This window comes from Oncorhynchus mykiss, chromosome 4 (assembly GCF_057628025.1).
Source record: "Oncorhynchus mykiss isolate SJ-2025 chromosome 4, ASM5762802v1, whole genome shotgun sequence".
NCBI lineage: Eukaryota > Metazoa > Chordata > Actinopteri > Salmoniformes > Salmonidae > Oncorhynchus > Oncorhynchus mykiss.
In genome coordinates this window covers 24,096,189-24,115,747 of record NC_143025.1, presented here as the reverse complement: position 1 = coordinate 24,115,747, position 19,559 = coordinate 24,096,189, and the positions used below count along the sequence as shown (strand labels likewise).

General features: G+C 43.4%; 1 protein-coding gene across 2 annotated transcripts in view; it reads left to right on the top strand.

Annotated features, from left to right (window-relative positions):
• The window catches only part of LOC110522763 (cytosolic carboxypeptidase 6), a 472,883-nt gene that overhangs the window by 323,295 nt on the left and 130,029 nt on the right, over positions 1-19,559 (top strand). The window contains exons 6-7 of one of the 2 annotated variants that reach the window (XM_090231547.1): positions 13,749-13,788; positions 14,211-14,782. In XM_090231547.1, the coding sequence (XP_090087673.1) occupies positions 13,749-13,788; positions 14,211-14,392 (222 nt within the window). In that variant the 3' untranslated portion in view covers positions 14,393-14,782. Of the gene's footprint in view, positions 1-13,748; positions 13,789-14,210; positions 14,783-19,559 lie in introns of those variants that run through there. The other variant, XM_036969475.2, reaches the window with a different exon arrangement.

The window sequence follows — 19,559 nt, the reverse complement described above, 5'->3', positions numbered from 1 at the left end:
CAATAGACTATGTACAGCTGCAGCGATCGGTTAGCTGCTCAGATAGCAGATGTTTGAAGTTGGTGAGGGAGATAAAAGTCTCCAACTTCAGCGATTTTTGCAATTCGTTCCAATCACAGGCAGCAGAGAACTGGAACGAAAGGCGGCCAAATGAGGTGTTGGCTTTAGGGATGATCAGTGAGATACACCTGCTGGAGCGCGTGCTACGGATGGGTGTTGCCATCGTAACCAGTGAACTGAGATAAGGCGGAGCTTTACCTAGCATGGACTTGTAGATGACCTGGAGCCAGTGGGTCTGGCGACGAATATGTAGCGAGGGCCAGCCGACTAGAGCATACAAGTCGCAGTGGTGGGTGGTATAAGGTGCTTTAGTGACAAAACGGATGGCACTGTGATAAACTGCATCCAGTTTGCTGAGTAGAGTGTTGGAAGCAATTTTGTAGATGACATCGCCGAAGTCGAGGATCGGTAGGATAGTCAGTTTTACTAGGGTAAGTTTGGCGGCGTGAGTGAAGGAGGCTTTGTTGCGGAATAGAAAGCCGACTGATGTAATGTATTCATCACTCAGTATGCATGCAATTAAAAGCAGTAGTGTTGTGTAAAAATTGATGGGAAGATGGATGGAGCCAAATACAGGACCATTCTGGAAGAAAACCTGATGGAGTCTGCAAAAGACCTGAGACTGGGACGGAGATTTGTCTTCCAACAAGACAATGATCCAAAACATAAAGCAAAATCTACAATGGAATGGTTCAAAAATAAACATATCCAGGTGTTAGAATGGCCAAGTCAAAGTCCAGACCTGAATCCAATCGAGAATCTGTGGAAAGAACTGAAAACTGCTGTTCACAAATGCTCTCCATCCAACCTCACTGAGCTCGAGCTATTTTGCAAGGAGGAATGGGAAAAAATGTCAGTCTCTCGATGTGCAAAACTGATAGAGACATACCCCAAGCGACTTACAGCTGTAATCGCAGCAAAAGGTGGCGCTACAAAGTATTAACTTAAGGGGGCTGAATCATTTTGCACGCCAAATTTTTCAGTTTTTGATTTGTTAAAAAGTTTGAAATATCCAATAAATGCCGTTCCACTTCATGATGGTGTCCCACTTGTTGTTGATTCTTCACAAAAAAATACAGTTTCATATCTTCACGTTTGAAGCCTGAAATATGGCAAAAGGTCGCAAAGTTCAAGGGGGCCGAACACTTTCGCAAGGCACTGTATGCATGTTAGTTTTTAGGCCACAGGGTATTTTGGGTGTCTGTGCTCCTTGTCTCGGCCTCTGTCTCTGTCCCTGTCTCTGTCTCCCTACTTGCCTCATTCTCTGTGTGAGAGAGGGACGGATGGGAAGCAGGAGGAGTCAGGGTCAAGCATATGGACTCGTGGGGTCTACTTTCAAAACGGTCCGTCTGATGGACTACATGTGACAGAATCATGGAAAAGTGTCCTCGCAGCCAGATAAGCTGCCCTTCTAATTGGCCTTTATGAATATTTAATGAAATCAAGATGAAATTCAACCGTGGCTTTTAAGTGCTGAATGGGAGAGTGGTGTGTGTCGGTGCGTTATTTGATTTCTCTGGCCTACTGTGGAAGGAGGACTGCAGGAGTCAGTGTGGACTCAGTGGAGCGCAGGTGGTGGAGTTAGACTTTCGGTCTGGGGGAACCAGCTCTCTCTCTCTCTGAAGGAATTCATATTTTATTTGTTTCGTTGTATTTTTAACCAAGGGCTTCTGGTCACGCAACAGCCTCCCCTGTTTTGGACCTGACATTTTTACACAACACTACTGCTTTTAATTGCATGCATACTGAGTGATGAATACATTTCTCCTACACTGGCAGCCATTTTAAATAGAGCCAGGTCAATATTAACCCATGAAAGCTTTTAATATTGTTTGTGCTAATACAGGTAATAATGTAGTGATATTGACAGAAATTATAGAAATTATACACTCTCAATACAAGTGCACACACTGAAATACAATAAACCAATCAAGAATACCATTGTTTACAATTGTATGATTAATGTTGATTAATATCAATTACTCTTAAATTACAGAAATCCCCAAAAGCTATTTCTATATTACTCTGCAGCTACAAGGCAGTCCCATGTTCATGAAAATATAAACAGATATGGAAAAACCTGAGATGAAAAAATGTCATATTTTTGTACAAAATAGACAGGTTGGCTGACAATGTCACAAAAAAAGATGCTGAACAGTCAGATAGCTAGCAACAATGCCAAGAAGATGCCTTGTGTGGAATTGTAGTTGGCTCGTTTCAGCTCGTTGTATCTTGTTATTGATACCATGTCTTGTTTTTAGGTGATTTAACTGATTGCCTGTCAATGCTAATATGGAAAAAAATTAAATAGCGAACTAATCAATATGTCTCGCCCTGACCTTAGATATCTCTGTTTTGTATATATTTTGGTTAGGTCAGGGTGTGATTAGGGTGGGTACTCTAGTTTTTTGTATGTCTAGGGTTTTTGTATGTCTAGGGTTTTTGTAGGTCATGGTGTTTTTGTATATCTATTGTGGCCTGATATGGTTCCCAATCAGAGACGGCTGTTTATCGTTGTCTCTGATTGGGGATCATATTTAGGTAGCCCATTTTCCCACTTTCTGGTGTGTGATCTTGACTATGTGTAGTTGCCTGCCAGCACTATATTGTATAGCTTCACGTTTCGGTTGTTATTTTGTTAGTTTGTTCGGTGTACATTCTTTTAATAAAGAGAATGTACGCATACCACTCTGCGCCTTGGTCTCCTTCATATGACGATCGTGACACAATAACTGTAATGATGTATTTCAGAGACAAGTGCTCATTGTGCAAATGTATTTACAGTGGGGAGAACAAGTATTTGATACACTGCCGATTTTTCAGGTTTTCCTACTTACAAAGCATGTAGAGGTCAAATTTTTTTATCATAGGTACACTTCAACTGTGAGAGACGGAATCTAAAACAAAAATCCAGAAAATCACATTGTATGATTTCTAAGTAATTAATTTGCATTTTATTGCATGACATAAGTATTTGATCACCTACCAACCAGTAAGAATTCCAGCTCTCACAGACCTGTTAGTTTTTCTTTAAGAAGCTCTCTTGTTCTCCACTCATTACCTGTATTAACTGCACCTGTTTGAACTCATTACCTGTATAAAAGACACCTGTCCACACACTCAATCAAACAGACTCCAACCTCTCCACAATGGCCAAGACCAGAGAGCTGTGTAAGGACATCAGGGATAAAATTGTAGACCTGCACAAGGCTGGGATGGGCTACAGGACAATAGGCAAGCAGCTTGGTGAGAAGGCAACAACTGTTGGCGCAATTATTAGAAAGTGGAAGAAGTTCAAGATGACGGTCAATCATCCTCGGTCTGGGGCTCCATGCAAGATCTCACCTGGTGGGGCGTCAATGATCATGAGGAAGGTGAGGGATCAGCCCAGAACTACACGGCAGGACCCGGTCAATGACCTGAAGAGAGCTGGGACCACAGTCTCAAAGAAAACCATTAGTAACACACTGCGCCGTCATGGATTAAAATCCTGCAGCGCACGCAGGTCCCCCTGCTCAAGCCAGCGCATGTCCAGGCCCGTCTGAAGTTTGCCAATGATCATCTGGATGATCCAGAGGAGGAATGGGAGGTCATGTGGTCTGATGAGACAAAAATAGAGCTTTTTGGTCTAAACTCCACTCGCCGTGTTTGGAGGAAGAAGAAGGATGAGTACAACCCCAAGAACACCCATCCCAACCGTGAAGCATGGAGGTGGAAAAATCATTCTTTGGGGATGCTTTACTGCAAAGGGGACAGGATGACTGCACCGTATTGAGGGGAGGATGGATGGGGCCATGTATCGCGAGATCTTGGCCAACAACCTCCTTCCCTCAGTAAGAGCATTGAAAATGGGTCGTGGCTGGGTCTTCCAGCATGACAACGACCCGGAACACACAGCCAGGGCAACTAAGGAGTGGCTCTGTAAGAAGCATCTCAAGGTCCTGGAGTGGCCTAGCCAGTCTCCAGACCTGAACTCAATAGAAAATCTTTGGAGGGAGCTGAAAGTCCGTATTACACAGCGACAGCCCCGAAACCTGAAGGATCTGGAGAAGGTCTGTATGGAGGAGTGGGCCAAAATCCCTGCTGCAGTGTGTGCAAACCTGGTCAAGAACTACAGGAAACGTATGATCTCTGTAATTGCAAACAAAGGTTTGTGTACCAAATATTAAATTCTGCTTTTCTGATGTATTAAATACTTATGTCATGCAATAAAATGCTAATTAATTACTTAAAAATCATACAATGTGATTTTCTGGATTTTTGTTTTAGATTCCGTCTCTCACAGTTGAAGTGTACCTATGGTAAAACATTACAGACCTCTACATGCTTTGTAAGTAGGAAAATCTGCAAAATCGGCAGTGTATCAAATACTTCTTCTCCCCACTGTATGTTTTCAATAGACTAAATCTAGTTTACATGTTGTAAACAGCCTAAGTCAACCCAGTCTATTTTGCCCCATAGTTGCGCACACATCAGATTTGTTGCTAAACAACCAACCCATCTATAGTAATACAGAGCCAATAAAGCAAAATCCAGTATGTTTTCTGTGTGAGCTTTTGTGCATGTAAATTACTTATTACCAATGATACATAAATCATTGGAGAGCATCTTGCAGAATATCCAGTGTGTTAAATAATATATTTTCAGTCATGTAATATTATAGGCACTCACAAATACATAATTGACCTGTGAAGCAAAACCCAGGAGATGATTAGCTCATTATTACCTCACTCCTGTTTCTCCCTCTGGATGATGAGTAAGAGACAGGCTTCCTTAACTTGATATTGTGGTGTGGTAATGATGTGGCAAGCTGGCTAGAGACTGGTGCGTGGGGGAGACTGGGGCGTGGGGGAGAGATTGGGGGAGGCAGGGTGATGACTCACAGTAGGGGGGGAAGTTCTCCTAGAGAGAGAGAGAGAGAGAGAGAGAGAGACAGGGGAGAGATAGAGAGAGAGAGTTGACTCGCCCTCCTCCCCCTCTGTCTCCCTCCTCCCCCTCTGTCTCCCTCCAACCCTCCCAGTCCTGACCCTGGTAAGCGGGTGTCAGACGGAAGGGTCCTGGAGGACATCAGCAAGGACAATGAATACCTGAGCAGGGACGGAAGCAGACGGTTTAAATAGCTCCCTGCTGATTTCCCTTACCTCATCTGGACAGGGACAGGGTCCACCAGGGTCAATAATAACTGACATCTGTTCCATAATCAGATGATGATATTGCTGCATGCATTTACTCCCCCTGTGGATGTACCTGCAAGATTTGCCTCCATAATATTATTTCCTTGCTAATATAACCTTACCATTTCGGTGCTATTTTAGTTTAATTGATAACTTGGAAGGGATGGGATGTGAATATTATAATATTGACCTTACATGAATCTGAAATGAGCTACAAAATGGTGGATGGATCTCTCACATGATAATCATCAGCAAATATGAAGTACATTTGGGGGAAATATTGCAAATGGGTTTTGGTAGATTGTGCATGAATATTTAATGTAGTCATAAAAGTTAGGTTTAGTAAATTAATGGTTTTGCTAACGGCTGCGGTCTCTCCCTAGATTATTGCTGTGGAGGGAGTGTCTCCCCTCCTCGCCTGTCTGCAGGCCTGCTTTGTTAATTACAGCCGTGCTGTTCCTCACCTGCACTACATTACACCTACATTGGACAGGGGGAGAATCAGACAGATCAAATGAATGACTTTTGGAAGGTGGACGGAAAGTTTCAGGTGTCCGTTTTTATTTGCTGATGCTTATGGTGAATCCTGATCAACAAAACAGGGTGAGATAAGCCAATCACTCAATCAAGCCAGTCTATAATTGTTTAACCAGTATATGGAATAGAGTGTGTAGTACAGAGCCACAGGTTACTTCAACTTGCAACATCATTCTGTAACCTGTGGCTCTATACCACAAACTCTATTCCATCTACTGGTTAAACAATTATAGACAGGCTTGATTGAGTGATTGGCTTATTTCACTGTGTTTTGTTGATCAGGATTCACCATAAGCATCAGCAAATAAAAACAGACAACTGAAACTTTCCTTCCAAAAGTCATTCATTTGATCCTGACAATCGTAATTTACCGATGTCAACCTGTCCTGAACATGTCCTCTTAGTCCTTTAAACATGATCTTGTGTTTGTTTGCTGTAGTGTGACACTGGTACTTTTAGAATGAACACTGGGGGTTTAGGTGTTACCATGACAGCTGGGTAGGTGCATTTGCAACCTACAGTCGGTTCCCAGCCTCAAAGCCCTTTAACCTGTTCCATCCACTAAGTTTAGACTCAGGCTGGGCCACAGGGAATTATCAGCACTGTCAACCTGCCGTACATATAAAAGACATCACGCTGCTTGTTTAGCGAGTACCACTTCCTCCCGATTCAGCCCATCCCCGGCGCGAACTCAGGACCTCTGCCTTGCTAGCACACGTGACCGCCCTCCTGAAGCATCTTACTAGTCGGCGCCATGCAAAAAGCTAGATATTCGCTGGCACAGGTGGGGACATTTCAGACTAAGGAGTAAGTTTCACACATCCCCATTATGCTACACACACACACACACACACACACACACACACACACACACACACACACACACACACACACACACACACGCACACACGCACACACACGCACAAGCACACAAACACACACACACACACACACACACACTGACACAGTATCATTCTATATCAGGCCCTGGTTAAGCCCTGTGACAGCCTGGGGGCACTGGACACCCACTCTACATGGTGGCTGGGCTGGCCAAGTATGTATTGGGTGGTGTGATTCCACAGCTCTTGGCTGAGTTTGATAAAGATTAATACAATCCTATTTTCTGCCCAGGATTGCCTTTCCTAATGTGACTCCTCTCTCTCTCTCTCTCTCTCTCTCTCTCTCTCTCTCTCTCTCTTCCTGGGAAACACTAAGCACCTTATCCATGTAAGGAGTGACAATGAGAGAGTGAGGCAAGCAGTGTTAGTGTGCTGTAATACTCTAATTCACTATAGATTAATTATCTCAGGATAAACAGCATCAGGGTACAGGATTGGGCCAGGCTGAAACACAGTATGGCAAATCCTCCTCCACTCCTCTCCAGGCTGTCCAGTGGCACACAGTAGCCCTGTGTCATGGACTGGCTGGTTAGAGGGACGTACAGTACCAATCAAAAGTTTGGACACACCTACTCATTCAAGGGTTTTTCTTTATTTTTACTATTTTCTACATTCTAGAATATCAAATCAAATGTATTTATATAGCCCTTCTTACATCAGCTGATATCTCAAAGTGCTGTACAGAAACCCGGCCTACATCCCCAAACAGCAAGCAATGCAGAAGCACGTTGGCTAGGAAAAACTCCCTAGAAAGGCCAAAACCTAGGAAGAAACCTAGAGAGGAACCAGGCTATGAGGGGTGGCCAGTCCTCTTCTGGCTGTGCCGGCACAGCCAGAGATTATGTGGAGATTATAACAGAACAAAGACAAGATGCTCAAATGTTCAGAAATGACCAGCATGGTCAAATAATAATAATCACAGTAGTTGTCGAGGGTGCAACAGGTCAGCACCTCAGGAGTAAATGTCAGTTGGCTTTTCATAGCCGATCATTGAGAGTATCTCTACCGCTCCTGCTGTCTCTAGAGAGTTGAAAGCAGCAGATCTGGGACAGGTAGCACGTCCGGTGAACAGGTCAGGGTTCCATAGCCGCAGGCAGAACAGTTGAAACTGGAGCAGCAGCACGTCCAGGTGGACTGGGGACACCAAGGAGTCATCATGCCAGGTAGTCCTGAGGCATGGTCCTAGTGCTCAGGTTCTCCGAGAGAGAGAAAGGAAGAAGGAGAGAAAGAGAGAGAGAGATAATTAGAGAGAGCATTCTTAGATTCAAACAGGACACCGGATAAGACAGGAGAAATACTCCAGATATAACAGACTAACCCTTGCCCCCGACACATAAACTACTGCTGGAGGCTGAGACAGGGGGGGTCAGGAGACACTGTGGCCCCATCCGATGAGACCCCCAGACAGGGCCAAACAGGCAAGATATAACCCCACCCACTTTGTCAAAGCACAGCCCCCATACCATTAGAGGGATATCTTCAACCACCAACTTACCATCCTGAGACAAGGCCGAGTATAGCCCACAAAGATCTCCGCCACGGCACAACCCAAGGGGGGGCGCCAACCCAGACAGGAAGACCACGTCAGTGACTCAACCCACTCAAGTCACGCACCTCTCCTAGGGACGGCATGGAAGAGCACCAGTAGGACAGTAACTCAGCCCCTGTAATAGGGTTAGAGGCAGAGAATCCCAGTGGAGAGAGGGAAACCTGCCAGGCAGAGACAGCAAGGGCAGTTCGTTGCTCCAGTGCCTTTCTGTTCACCTTCACCCTCCTGGGCCAGACTACACTGTGTTGTTGTCTGTGTCACACTGCTTTGCCTTATCTTGGCCAGGTAAATTAGGACTTTTTCTCAACTAACCTACCTGGTTAAATAAAGGTGAAATATATATATATATTTTAATCATAGGGCCTACTGAAGAGATGAGTCTTCAATAAAGACTTAAAGTTTGAGACCGAGTCTGCGTCTCTCACATGGGTAGGCAGACCATTCCATAAAAATGTAGCTCTATAGGAGAAAGCCCTGCCTCCAGCTGTTTGCTTTGAAATTCTAGGGACAATTAGGAGGCCTGCGTCTTGTGACTGTAGCGTACGTGTAGGTATGTACGGCAGAACCAAATCGGAAAGATAGGTAGGAGCAAGCCCATGTAATGCTTTGTAGGTTAGCAGTAAAACCTTGAAATCAGCCCTTGCCTTAACAGGAAGCCAGTGTAGGGAGGCTAGCACTGGAGTAATATGATCAGATTTTTTGGTTCTAGTCAGGATTCTAGCAGCCGTATTTAGCACTAACTGAAGTTTATGTAGTGCTTTATCCGGGTAGCAGGAAAGTAGAGCATTGCAGTAGTCTAACCTAGAAGTGACAAAAGCATGGATTAATTTTTCTGCATCATTTTTGGACAGAAACTTTCAGATTTTTGCAATGTTACGGAGATGGAAAAAAGCTGTCCTTGAAACAGTCTTGATATGTTCGTCAAAAGAGAGATCAGGGTCCAGAGTAACACCGAGGTCGTTCACAATTTTATTTGAGACGACTGTACAATCAAGATTAAATGTCAGATTCAACAGAAGATCTCTCTGTTTCTTGGGACCTAGAACAAGCATCTCTATTTTGTCCGAGTTTAAAAGTAGAAAGTTTGCAGCCATCCACTTCCTTATGTCTGAAACACAGGCTTCCAGCGAGGGCAATTTTGGGGCTTCACCATGTTTCATCGAAATGTACAGCTGTGTGTCATCCGCATAGCAGTGAAAGTTAACATTATGTTTTCGAATGACATCCCCAAGAGGTAAAATATATAGTGAAAACAATAGTGGTCCTAAAACGGAACCTTGATGAACACCAAAATTTACAGTTGTTTTTTAAGAGGACAAACCATCCACAGAGACAAACTGACATCTTTCCAACAGATAAGATTTAAACCAGGCCAGAACTTGTCCATGTAGACCAATTTGGGTTTCCAATCTCTCCAAAAGAATGTGGTGATCGATGGTATCAAAAGCAACACTAAGGTCTAGGAGCACGAAGACAGATGCAGAGCCTCGGTCTGATACCATTAAAAGGTCATTTACCACCTTCACAAGTGCAGTCTCAGTGCTATGATGGGGTCTAAAACCAGACTGAAGCATTTCGTATACATTGTTTGTCTTCAGGAAGGCAGTGAGTTGTTGCGCAACAGCTTTTTCTAAAATGTTTGAGAGGAATGGGAGATTCGATATAGGCCGATAGTTTTTTATATTTTCTGGCTCAAGGTTTGGCTTTTCCAAGAGAGGCTTTATTACTGCCACTTTCAGTGAGTTCGGTACATATCCGGTGGATAGAGAGACGTTTATTATGTTCAACATAGGAGGGCCAAGCACAGGAAGCAGCTCTTTCAGTAGTTTAGTTGGAATAGGGTCCAGTATGCAACTTGAAGGTTTAGAGGCCATGATTATTTTCATCATTGTGTCAAGAGATATAGTACTAAGACACTTGAGTGTCTCCCCTGAATCCTAGGTCCTGACAGAATTTTTCAGACTCAGGACAGCCTGGCTTTGGAGGAATACGCAGATTTAAAGAGAAGTCCGTAATTTGCTTTCTAATAATCATGATCTTTTCCTCAAAGAAGTTCATGAATTTATTACTGCTGAAGTGAAAGCCATCCTCACTTGGGGAATGCTGTTTTTTAGTTAGCTTTGCGACAGTATCAAAAATACATTTTGGATTGTTCTTATTTTGCTCAATTAAGTTGGAAAAATAGGATGATCGAGCAGCAGTGAGGGCTCTTTGATGCATGGCACTGTCTTTCCAAGCTAGTCTGAAGAATTCCAGTTTGGTGTAATAGTGAAGACATCAAAACTATGATTAAACACATATGGAATCATGTAAGTTGTTATACAAATCAAGATATATTTTATATTTGAGATTCTTCAAAGTAGCCAAAATTTGTCTTGATAACAGCTTTGCACACTCATGGCATTTTCTCAAACAGCTTCATGAGGTGGTCACCTGGAATGCATTTCAATTAACAGGTGTGCCTTGTTAAAAGTTAATTTGTGGAATTTCTTTCCTTCTTATTTCATTTGAGCCAATCATTTGTGTTGTGACAAGATAGGGGTGGTATACAGAAAATAGCCCTATTTGGTAAAATACCCAAGTCCATATTATGGCAAGAACAGCTAAAAAAGTGCAGTCGCAAAAACCATCAAGCGCTATGATGAAACTGGGTCTCATGAGGACCGCCACAGGAAAAGGAAAAACCAAAGTTACCTCTGCTGCAGAGGATGAGTTCATTAGAGTTACCAGCCTCAGAAATTGCAGCCCAAATAAATGCTTCACAGAGTTCAAGTAACAGACACATCTCAACATCAACTGTTCAGAGGAGACTGCGTGAATCAGGCCTTCATGGTCGATTTGCTGCAAAGAAACCAATATTAAAGACCACAATAATAATAAGAGACTTGCTTGGGCCAAGAAACAGGAGCAGTGGACATTAGACCCGTGGAAATCTGTCCTTTGGTCTAATGAGTGCAAATTTGAGATTTTTGGTTCCAACCGCCGTGTCTTTGTGAGACGCAGAGCAGGTGAGTGGACGATCTCCGCATGTGTGGTTCTCACTGTGAAGAATGGAGGAGGAGGTGTGATGGTGTGGGGTGCTTTGCTGGTGAAACTGTCAGTGATTTCTTTAGAATTCAAGGCACACTTAACCAGCATGGCTACCAAAACATTCTGCAGTGATATGCCATCCTTTCTGGCTTTCGCTTAGTGGGACTATCATTTGTTTTTCAATAGGACAATGACACAAAACACACCTCCAGGCTGTGTAGGGGCTATTTGACCAAGAAGGAGAGTGATGGTGCTTCCTCAGATGACCTGGTCTCCACAATCACCCAACCTCAACCTAATTGAGATGGTTTGGAATGAGTTGGACCGCAGAGTGAAGGAAAAGCAGCCAAAAAGTGCCCAGCATATGTTGGAACTTCTTCAAGACTGTTGGAAAAGCATTCCAGGTGAAGCTGGTTGAGAGAATGCCTAGCGTGTGCAAAGCTCACCAAGGCAAAAGGTGGCTACTATGAAGAATCTCAAACTACAACAGTTTAACACTTTTTTGGTTACTACATGATTCCATATGTGTTATTTCATAGTTGTGATGTCTTCACTATTATTCTACAATGTAGAAAATAGTTTTAGAAATTAAGAATCCTTGAATGAGTAGGTCTGTTTAAACTTTTGACTGGTACTGTATATGTCAGATCAATGTTACTTTATTTAGAGATATCATGAATGGGCGTTCACACCTGTATGCATATGATTTCTAAACTGAGTATTCAGGCAACACCAGAATGAATTGTCATGTGAAATTTTGATGGAATGGTATTAATTATTTTGTACAAGGGAAATGTCTTCATGTACACAATGCTCTCTGAATGCTGTAGAGGTCTGTTTGAATGTGCTGTGTCGAATGTTTTGAAGGGAACTTTGATTTTAATAACTTGGACATACTCCACTGATTTTAATCACCCAGCCAGCCTTTCCCAAAGAGAGTGTATCTTGACAATAGAGAAGCATTGTTTTCATTCTCTTTCTATGGTGTTTCGCTCTTCACACTTTCACTTGCAGAATAACAGAGTACCACTAGAGGGCGGTACAAAGGTCTAAATAAGAATTCTGGTTGAATACCAGTGCCTGTTGGTCAAAACAAAATCAGAGAGGTGATTTATAAATTGAGTGGATGGTAGAATCATTTCAAAAGACATTTAAGAAAGAAATCAATCAATGGCCAAAAACATAAACTTTGAATTTGATGTAATAATTTCAATAGTGCGTTATGCGACTGTGATATGTGGTTGTCTTACCTACCTTAGTTGAATGCACTGGCTAAGAGTCTCTGCTAAATGACCTACATGTACATGTAAATGATATTGATTAGTGTGGGGTTTCCATATCAACTAATGGTGAGTCAACAGCCTATACAGGTGGTTTATTGGGGCTAGTTGCTCTCATGCTGTCACAGTGACCTCTGCTGCCTAGTCTACCACTCTGTGCTTCCTGCTCTCTCTACTCCACGACACTCACTCATCTGCAATGTTTTAAGAGCAGTTAGAGTATCTGAGAGGATTTTTACATTAAGATTCTTGAATCCTAATGGATTGGGCTTCAACCTCCTGATTGCACTCACATCGATTATAGTCTGTGACTCAGCAGGTGAACCTGCAATATCATCAGCCTTCCATTGGGAAACGCCCAAAAAATATGCAGCATCGGTGGAATACACATACACGAATACACACACACACACACACACACATGTACGCACATGAGCTGGTTCCTTAGGGACACACAGTGTAAGAGAGGGAGAAGGTGTTGATTAATGCAGTACTCAGAAGCCTGCAGCCTTGGCAGAGGGTTTAAGAGAGTGGGGAGCTAGCAACTCTTTCGGGCCCCCTCTCCAAACTAGAGACATGAAGTGTAAAATTGGGCACTCTCTCAAACACACTCCGTCACACAGTCTTTCTCAAACACACTCCGTCACACAGTCTTTCTCAAACACACTCCGTCACACAGTCTTTCTCAAACACATTCCGACACACAGTCTTTAGCATGAGTGGAGAAGGAAGACACATTCCTGCTGGCTGTAATAGAGACAACACAGAGAACAAATGTTGTTGCCTTGTGCAAAAAGAATAAACTGATACCGATCTTTTTAAGGCTGAGATATACTGTGCCATCTTGTGCTTTTCCAGTCTTAAATAGTGGTTTCACACCTCATTTACATAATGTACATATTATGCATAGTCTGGGGCAGCAGGCACCCTAGCGGTTAAGCGTGTTGGGCCAGTAACTGAAAGGTTGCTGGTTCGAATCCCCAAGCCGACTTGGAGGGGAATCTGACGATGTGCCCTTGAGCCACGCATTTAACCATAATTCCTCCTGTAAATCGCTCTGGATGAGAGAGTCTGCTAAATGACTAAAATGTAGATGTAAAAGAATGGCGTGATAGTAATATGACATGTTATTTCTTTTGGACAGATTTTGAGTTGACATTTTCGCCCTAAGCCCTTTTGAATATCTCTGACCATGTTTCTATTTTTATTTCCCTTACAGCAACAGCGACGTCTAGATCTCCTAACCATCACCAGCCCTGGTGAGTGCCCACTGTCTACTAACTAACTGTTCTGATGCTGATGGGATGTGAGTGAGTGAGTGTAGACACTGGACAAAAACAACCTCTGTTCTCAGAGATGATAGTCACTACTAGCAAACAGTACACATGTAGGGATAAAAGTTCACTGGATAACTCAGCAGTACAGGATCAGTTACCAGACAACCTGGTGTCATAATTATACCACACTGATACCGCACACTCACAGTCACTTTAAACTTTGAAAATGTCTGCACAATGACATAGCAATGTGAATGAAGACATCAAAATATCTATTATGTTTATTTTTGTTTAATTTGATTTGATGAGCGTAGCTCCTGTCCATTATTTTCATATTATATGGTATTATGAAACAGCATGTGTGTGATGCTCAGCGGAGCTGCAATGTGTTTTGTGATCTGGAGCTCCCCAGTTGGACTGGTGCTGCTGTAAAGAGTCTTTGCTCAGGAAGGGGAACTCAATGTCTTGGAAAAGCAGCTGGGTGATGGAGCAAATTGCAGAGATGGCAAGAGGAAACAGATGGGTACGCCAGAATGGATACAGTGCCCATATGTCTAAAGGATCTGGATGGTCTAATATGCTTTGATTAAAATAATGTTTATGTGAGACATGTGGAGCCTGCTAATTTCCCAGATTTATTTTGCATTTGTTTCCCGAGCCCAGACAAGAATACATCTGACCTTGACATCTCTGGAAAGGGCAACCAGACACTCAGAAAGAGAGAGAGGGCAACATTTAGCGTTGTACCTCAAATCAGGTTCTTTGTCTCTTTTTTTAAGTGACAACCCTTCTGCTCAATGCACTGGCCAGTTTGGTTATTTTCCTGGTTTTGCATTTTATTCAGTTTGTATTATCTGACTATACTGTGCTGTTCTGTATTCCTGTCAGACATATTGTATGGTGCACTGTGCCACAATTTACAGTCGGTGAACAATAAGGAATCAAATGAAATAAAGCATTGTTCACTTCCCCCCCACTTGTGGCACTTCACTGGGCGCTGGCAATCTGTGAGAAGGTTATTATGCCCGTTGAATGGAAAACAGCCTGTGCTTTTAGATGAACGAGGCTGGTAGAGAGGCAACAACAGGAAGACACTCTCTCCCCTTCTGCCTAAAGATTAAAAGAGACTCTTTTCCTGTCACCTCTCTCTTCTTTGTCCTCTCTCCTCCCCCCCTATATTTTCTCTCCCTCCCTTTCTGTCCTCTCTCCAACCCATATCTCCTCTTTCTTTTACGTGCAGTCGGGATGTGGGGCTGCAGACGGTGCAGGGGGTGTGAGGACACTAATAATACTAAGTGGGTGCTACAGCCGTGGGTGTGGGGGTCTGAGAGAGGTGCAGAGGAGAGGCCCCCATGCAGCTCACTGAGAGATGGTGTATGTAGGAGGGCTCCAGGATGCTTCGTAGATCAGCATCAACCATCCCAGCCCCTGTTTCCATCCAGGGGCCCTCATTAGCCCCTCTATCTGAAGTGCATTTCACCCACAACCTCGGTATTCCCTATTTAATTGGACACTTGAGCGGAGCATTGCGCATCTGGCTCTATTGAAGTCTGACATTTAAGACTGCTGACCTTTCCAGGCCCTCCACAACTAAATAATGATTAGCCCTGGCCATTGTTCCACCACAATCGTACACACACACACACAGTGGCGTGCACACGAAAAGAGGAAAGGTGCTGAACTAAACACCTGCAGTATCTAGCAGTCTCTGACCAAAATACGCACTGTACGTCCAGAAACCTTTATTCACACAAATGCTGGGGGAAGAGGCTTCGGGTGTTCACAATAGAAAGATTGGGTGCAGACATTCTATTGTCAATCTATTGATCTGAATGCCCTTTCCATTTCTGTGGACATCTTACAATAGTGTGTCGATCTAAATTAACTTTGCTTGATGGTGTTTAGTCCCTTTTTCCCTCATATGCTCTGTGCATTACAGGGTGTTAAAAAGGTCAATTACATTCATGAGCTTTGGATAGATGTGCGAGGCATCGGAGCAGCAGAAAGATAATAGGCAACCTTCAGATCTCTAATGGTGTGGTCATTTCTCTTCAGTCTCTGTCTTCACGGTCTCTAGGGCTGTGGGACTCCACTCGCTCTGGGCTCTGATAGTAAAGAGGGCCTCAGATACTATATAGCGTTCTCTCTCTCTCTCTCTCTCTCTCTCTCTCTCTCTCTCTCTCTCTTTCTCTCTCGCTCAATACCTTTCAGTTCCTCTTCATTTATCTCTATCTCACAATTACCACGCATGCCTCGATCAAAACAAAGGCCTCACAAACAAATTAGCCCGAGGTAAGGTGGGCTGTTTGTGGGGAGAGATATTGACAGGTTCGGTCACACATCTTATGCATGATGTGACAGTCAATATGTTTTGCCCAATGTTGTATTGTCCTTCAGTTTTCATTTACATATATACCACAATCTTTTTCAAAATGTGTATCTCCGTTTCTCAAACACATGCCACTCCAAGTTAGAGAACTGGAGTCTGGAGTAGACTAGATGAGGCCTATACAGAAAGCCATTCATTCCTTGTGAAAAGCTGAAACTGAAAGAGCCCATTTGTGCATTTGTATTTCCACTGGCATCGCAGTATTTCATGCCAGAGGTCTGAGAGGCTGAGGTCTGAGAGGCTGCACGTCATTTTTTTGCTTTCTGTCCCATGTGGCAGAGGGATGCTTTTCATGGTGCCATGCTGGATAAGTCTGCTGGTGTGATAGACACTGGAGAGAGGCCCAGAGCCTGGCTACTGGCTATGCTCCCCAGGCCAGGCCTCGACTCTGTGTGTGGATCGGACTGGGGCTCCAGCCAGCAGGGCAGCAGGACAGCTGCACAGGCCTGCACTCAATACCTGGGCTCTGAAGCTGGAGCTGGGCTCGAGCAGAGAGATGTGTCTTTAATGGAGCACAAGGACTTGGCGCCTTGCTGAGAGAGAGAGGGACATTATTTATAAAACACTATCAGGGCTTTGTATAATCAAGCAGCTGTGAAAACAACACTTCCTAATATTGCCCTATTTATATTCTTTCTCTGTGAATTTGCATATTTTATCTCCCTGCACTTCATTATAGGGGACTTATACAACACAAACAAAGAGAGGGATGAGCAGAGGAGGGAGGGGGGATCTCTCTTCTCTGGCCGCCTTATATTGACTATTTTCCAGTAGATTTTTTTGAAACCCTCTCAGAAGCGTGGCTAAAAAAGCAAGCTGATGAATTGAGAATGAGTGTGATAATTCAGCAGGCACATATGAGGGGGCTAGGGAGTGGGGTGGCACAATAGGGAAAAATATTTAGAAAATATGCATCCCTAAACCAGTATTTAAAGGCCCAGTGCAGTCAAACACATGATTTTCCTGTGTTTATATGTATATTTGCACAATATGAGGTTGGAATAATACTGTCAAATTGTGAAAATTATGATAATGCCTTTTTAATGTAAGAGCTGTTTGACAAGACTGCCTGAAATTTGAGCCTGTTTTGGTTGGATGGAGTTTTGGCCTTCCATGGTGACATCACCGTGTGGTATATTAGTTAATAGACCAATAAGAAAGAGTTCAAAACTTCTCTGCCAATAACTGAACATTTTCAGTTTCCCCCTCTACACTCAGACGATTCCAAGACAATCCTAGCTAAATTCTTGCTTGAGAAATTTCCCTTTGCTAAGAAGCTATTTTTGTTTCTTTTTGACAATTTAATTGAAAATAACCACAGTAAGGTACTTAATTGTTACCCAGAAATGATTTGATATCCAGATACAAATGGCTGCATTGAACCTTTAAAACATGTATCTTGCCTACCCACATGCTTTTTGACTACTTATGCCTAGAGTCAATATCCCCTGCCTTGCAAATACAACAATTTCACGCACTCTTCACATAATCAGCCATGGGTTTCGTGTTTGGCATGTTGGAAAACGTAAACAACATTTTCACAGCCTCTTTCTCCAACAGGGAAGACAGCTGTGATTATTTCTTTGTCATCAGAGCCACCACTGTTGTTAAGCACTGCTGTGTAGCAAATCCTTATAGAAAAAAAGATTGGATTTTTGTTCCTGGGTGCCTTTTGTATCTCCAGTAAGGAAGTGTATAATAGAGGTTGATGCCGTGGTGTCTGTGCTGTGTGGATTGAGTTGGTGGGGGCTGGTGTGTGTGTGTGTGTGGAGTTGTCTGTTTCTCAGAGCCAGTGCAAAACCCATAGCACCCATTGAACAGCAGCAGTCTCTGCTCTGCAACCTGCTCAGGTACATTATTGATATGGTAACCTGTTGGCTAGGCAGCCTTGTTTGCATGTTTACTTCAGCAGCCTATTTTCATTCTCTTACTTGCCGGTGGCGTCCTGTGTTGGCTCAATAAGGAGCAGCTAGCTGTCAGGATGTATCTGCCGCGCAGCACTTGGTTATCAGATCTCCATGTTCCCTTTCACCTCAGACATTTTCGTGTTCTAACAGCTCAAGATGAGCTGTGTTTTCACTGTGTCATATTAGCTTGCCTCCATTTTCTGGATGTGAAAGGAGATGTTTGATGCAACTCCACTGTGTCACAATCAAAAGGGAATCTTGCTCATTTGCTCATTTGAAGGGGCCCTTCTATATGTTGTGAAATGCACACAGAGTCTACAAAACATTAGGAACACCTAAATATTGCGTTGCACCCCCTTTTGCCCTCAGAACAGCCTCAATTCGTCAGGGCACAGACTCTACAAGATGTCGAAAGCATTCCACAGGGATGCTGGCCCATGTAGACTCCAATGCTCCCACAGTTGTGTCAAGTTGGCTGGTTGTCTTTTGGGTGGTGGACCATTCTTGATACATGCGGGAAACTGTTGAGCCCAGCAGCGTTGCAGTTCTTGACACACTCAAACTGCCTGCCGCCTGGCACCTACTACCATACCCTGTTTAACGGCACGTAAAACTTTTGTCTTGCCCATTCACCCTCTGAATGTCTTACATACACAATCCATGTCTCAAGGCTTAAAAACATGCCTCCTCCCCTTCATCTACACTGATTGAAGTGGATTTAACAAGTGACATCAATAAGGGATCATAACTTTCACCTGGATTCATCTGGTCAGTCTATGTCACGGAAAGATTAGGTGTTCCTAATGTTTGTACACTTAGTGTACCATCTCTTTGCTTCTTTTGGGGGGGTGTTTCACTGTGGACCTTTTGATTCTCAACTTTACCCTGTGAAACGAAGCAGGGTGCAAAACATAGTGTGGCACAAAATGGTGTTATTACTCTGATTGAAAATCGACCAAGCCGTTAAACAAATGTGAGTATCCATTGCAAATAACTTGTTTTCATTTTGAATCCCAAGAACTTAGATCCACCCTCTAAGTTGTGGGTGGCATACACAAATGAATTGTATTGTATGAATACATATTTCTAGAAAAAGAAAACAGCAAGAATCAAAAACATGGCTTAGTTCTTTGGACTTAATTCAACAACTCAGCTGTGATATCTCATTAGCTTCAAATACATTTTGAGCTCCAATTATAGGCCTTCAAACTGATGCTGAGAAGGTGTTTGTGAGGGGAGATGACCCTGAGTGTCTATGACTTGTAGGTTTGGCTTCAGGATCCTGCTGGATGGCTAAAGGCACAGTTCCTCCTCATGTGCCGCTTGTCCCTCAGCGGGCTAACTGCTGTTTGGGCATGGGTTTATCTACTATTATCTGTCAAACATCACACACCTGCTAGCGACACTGGCCTCTGGTGCAATCCCATAGGCAACGTGCTGTCAACACCAACACCTAC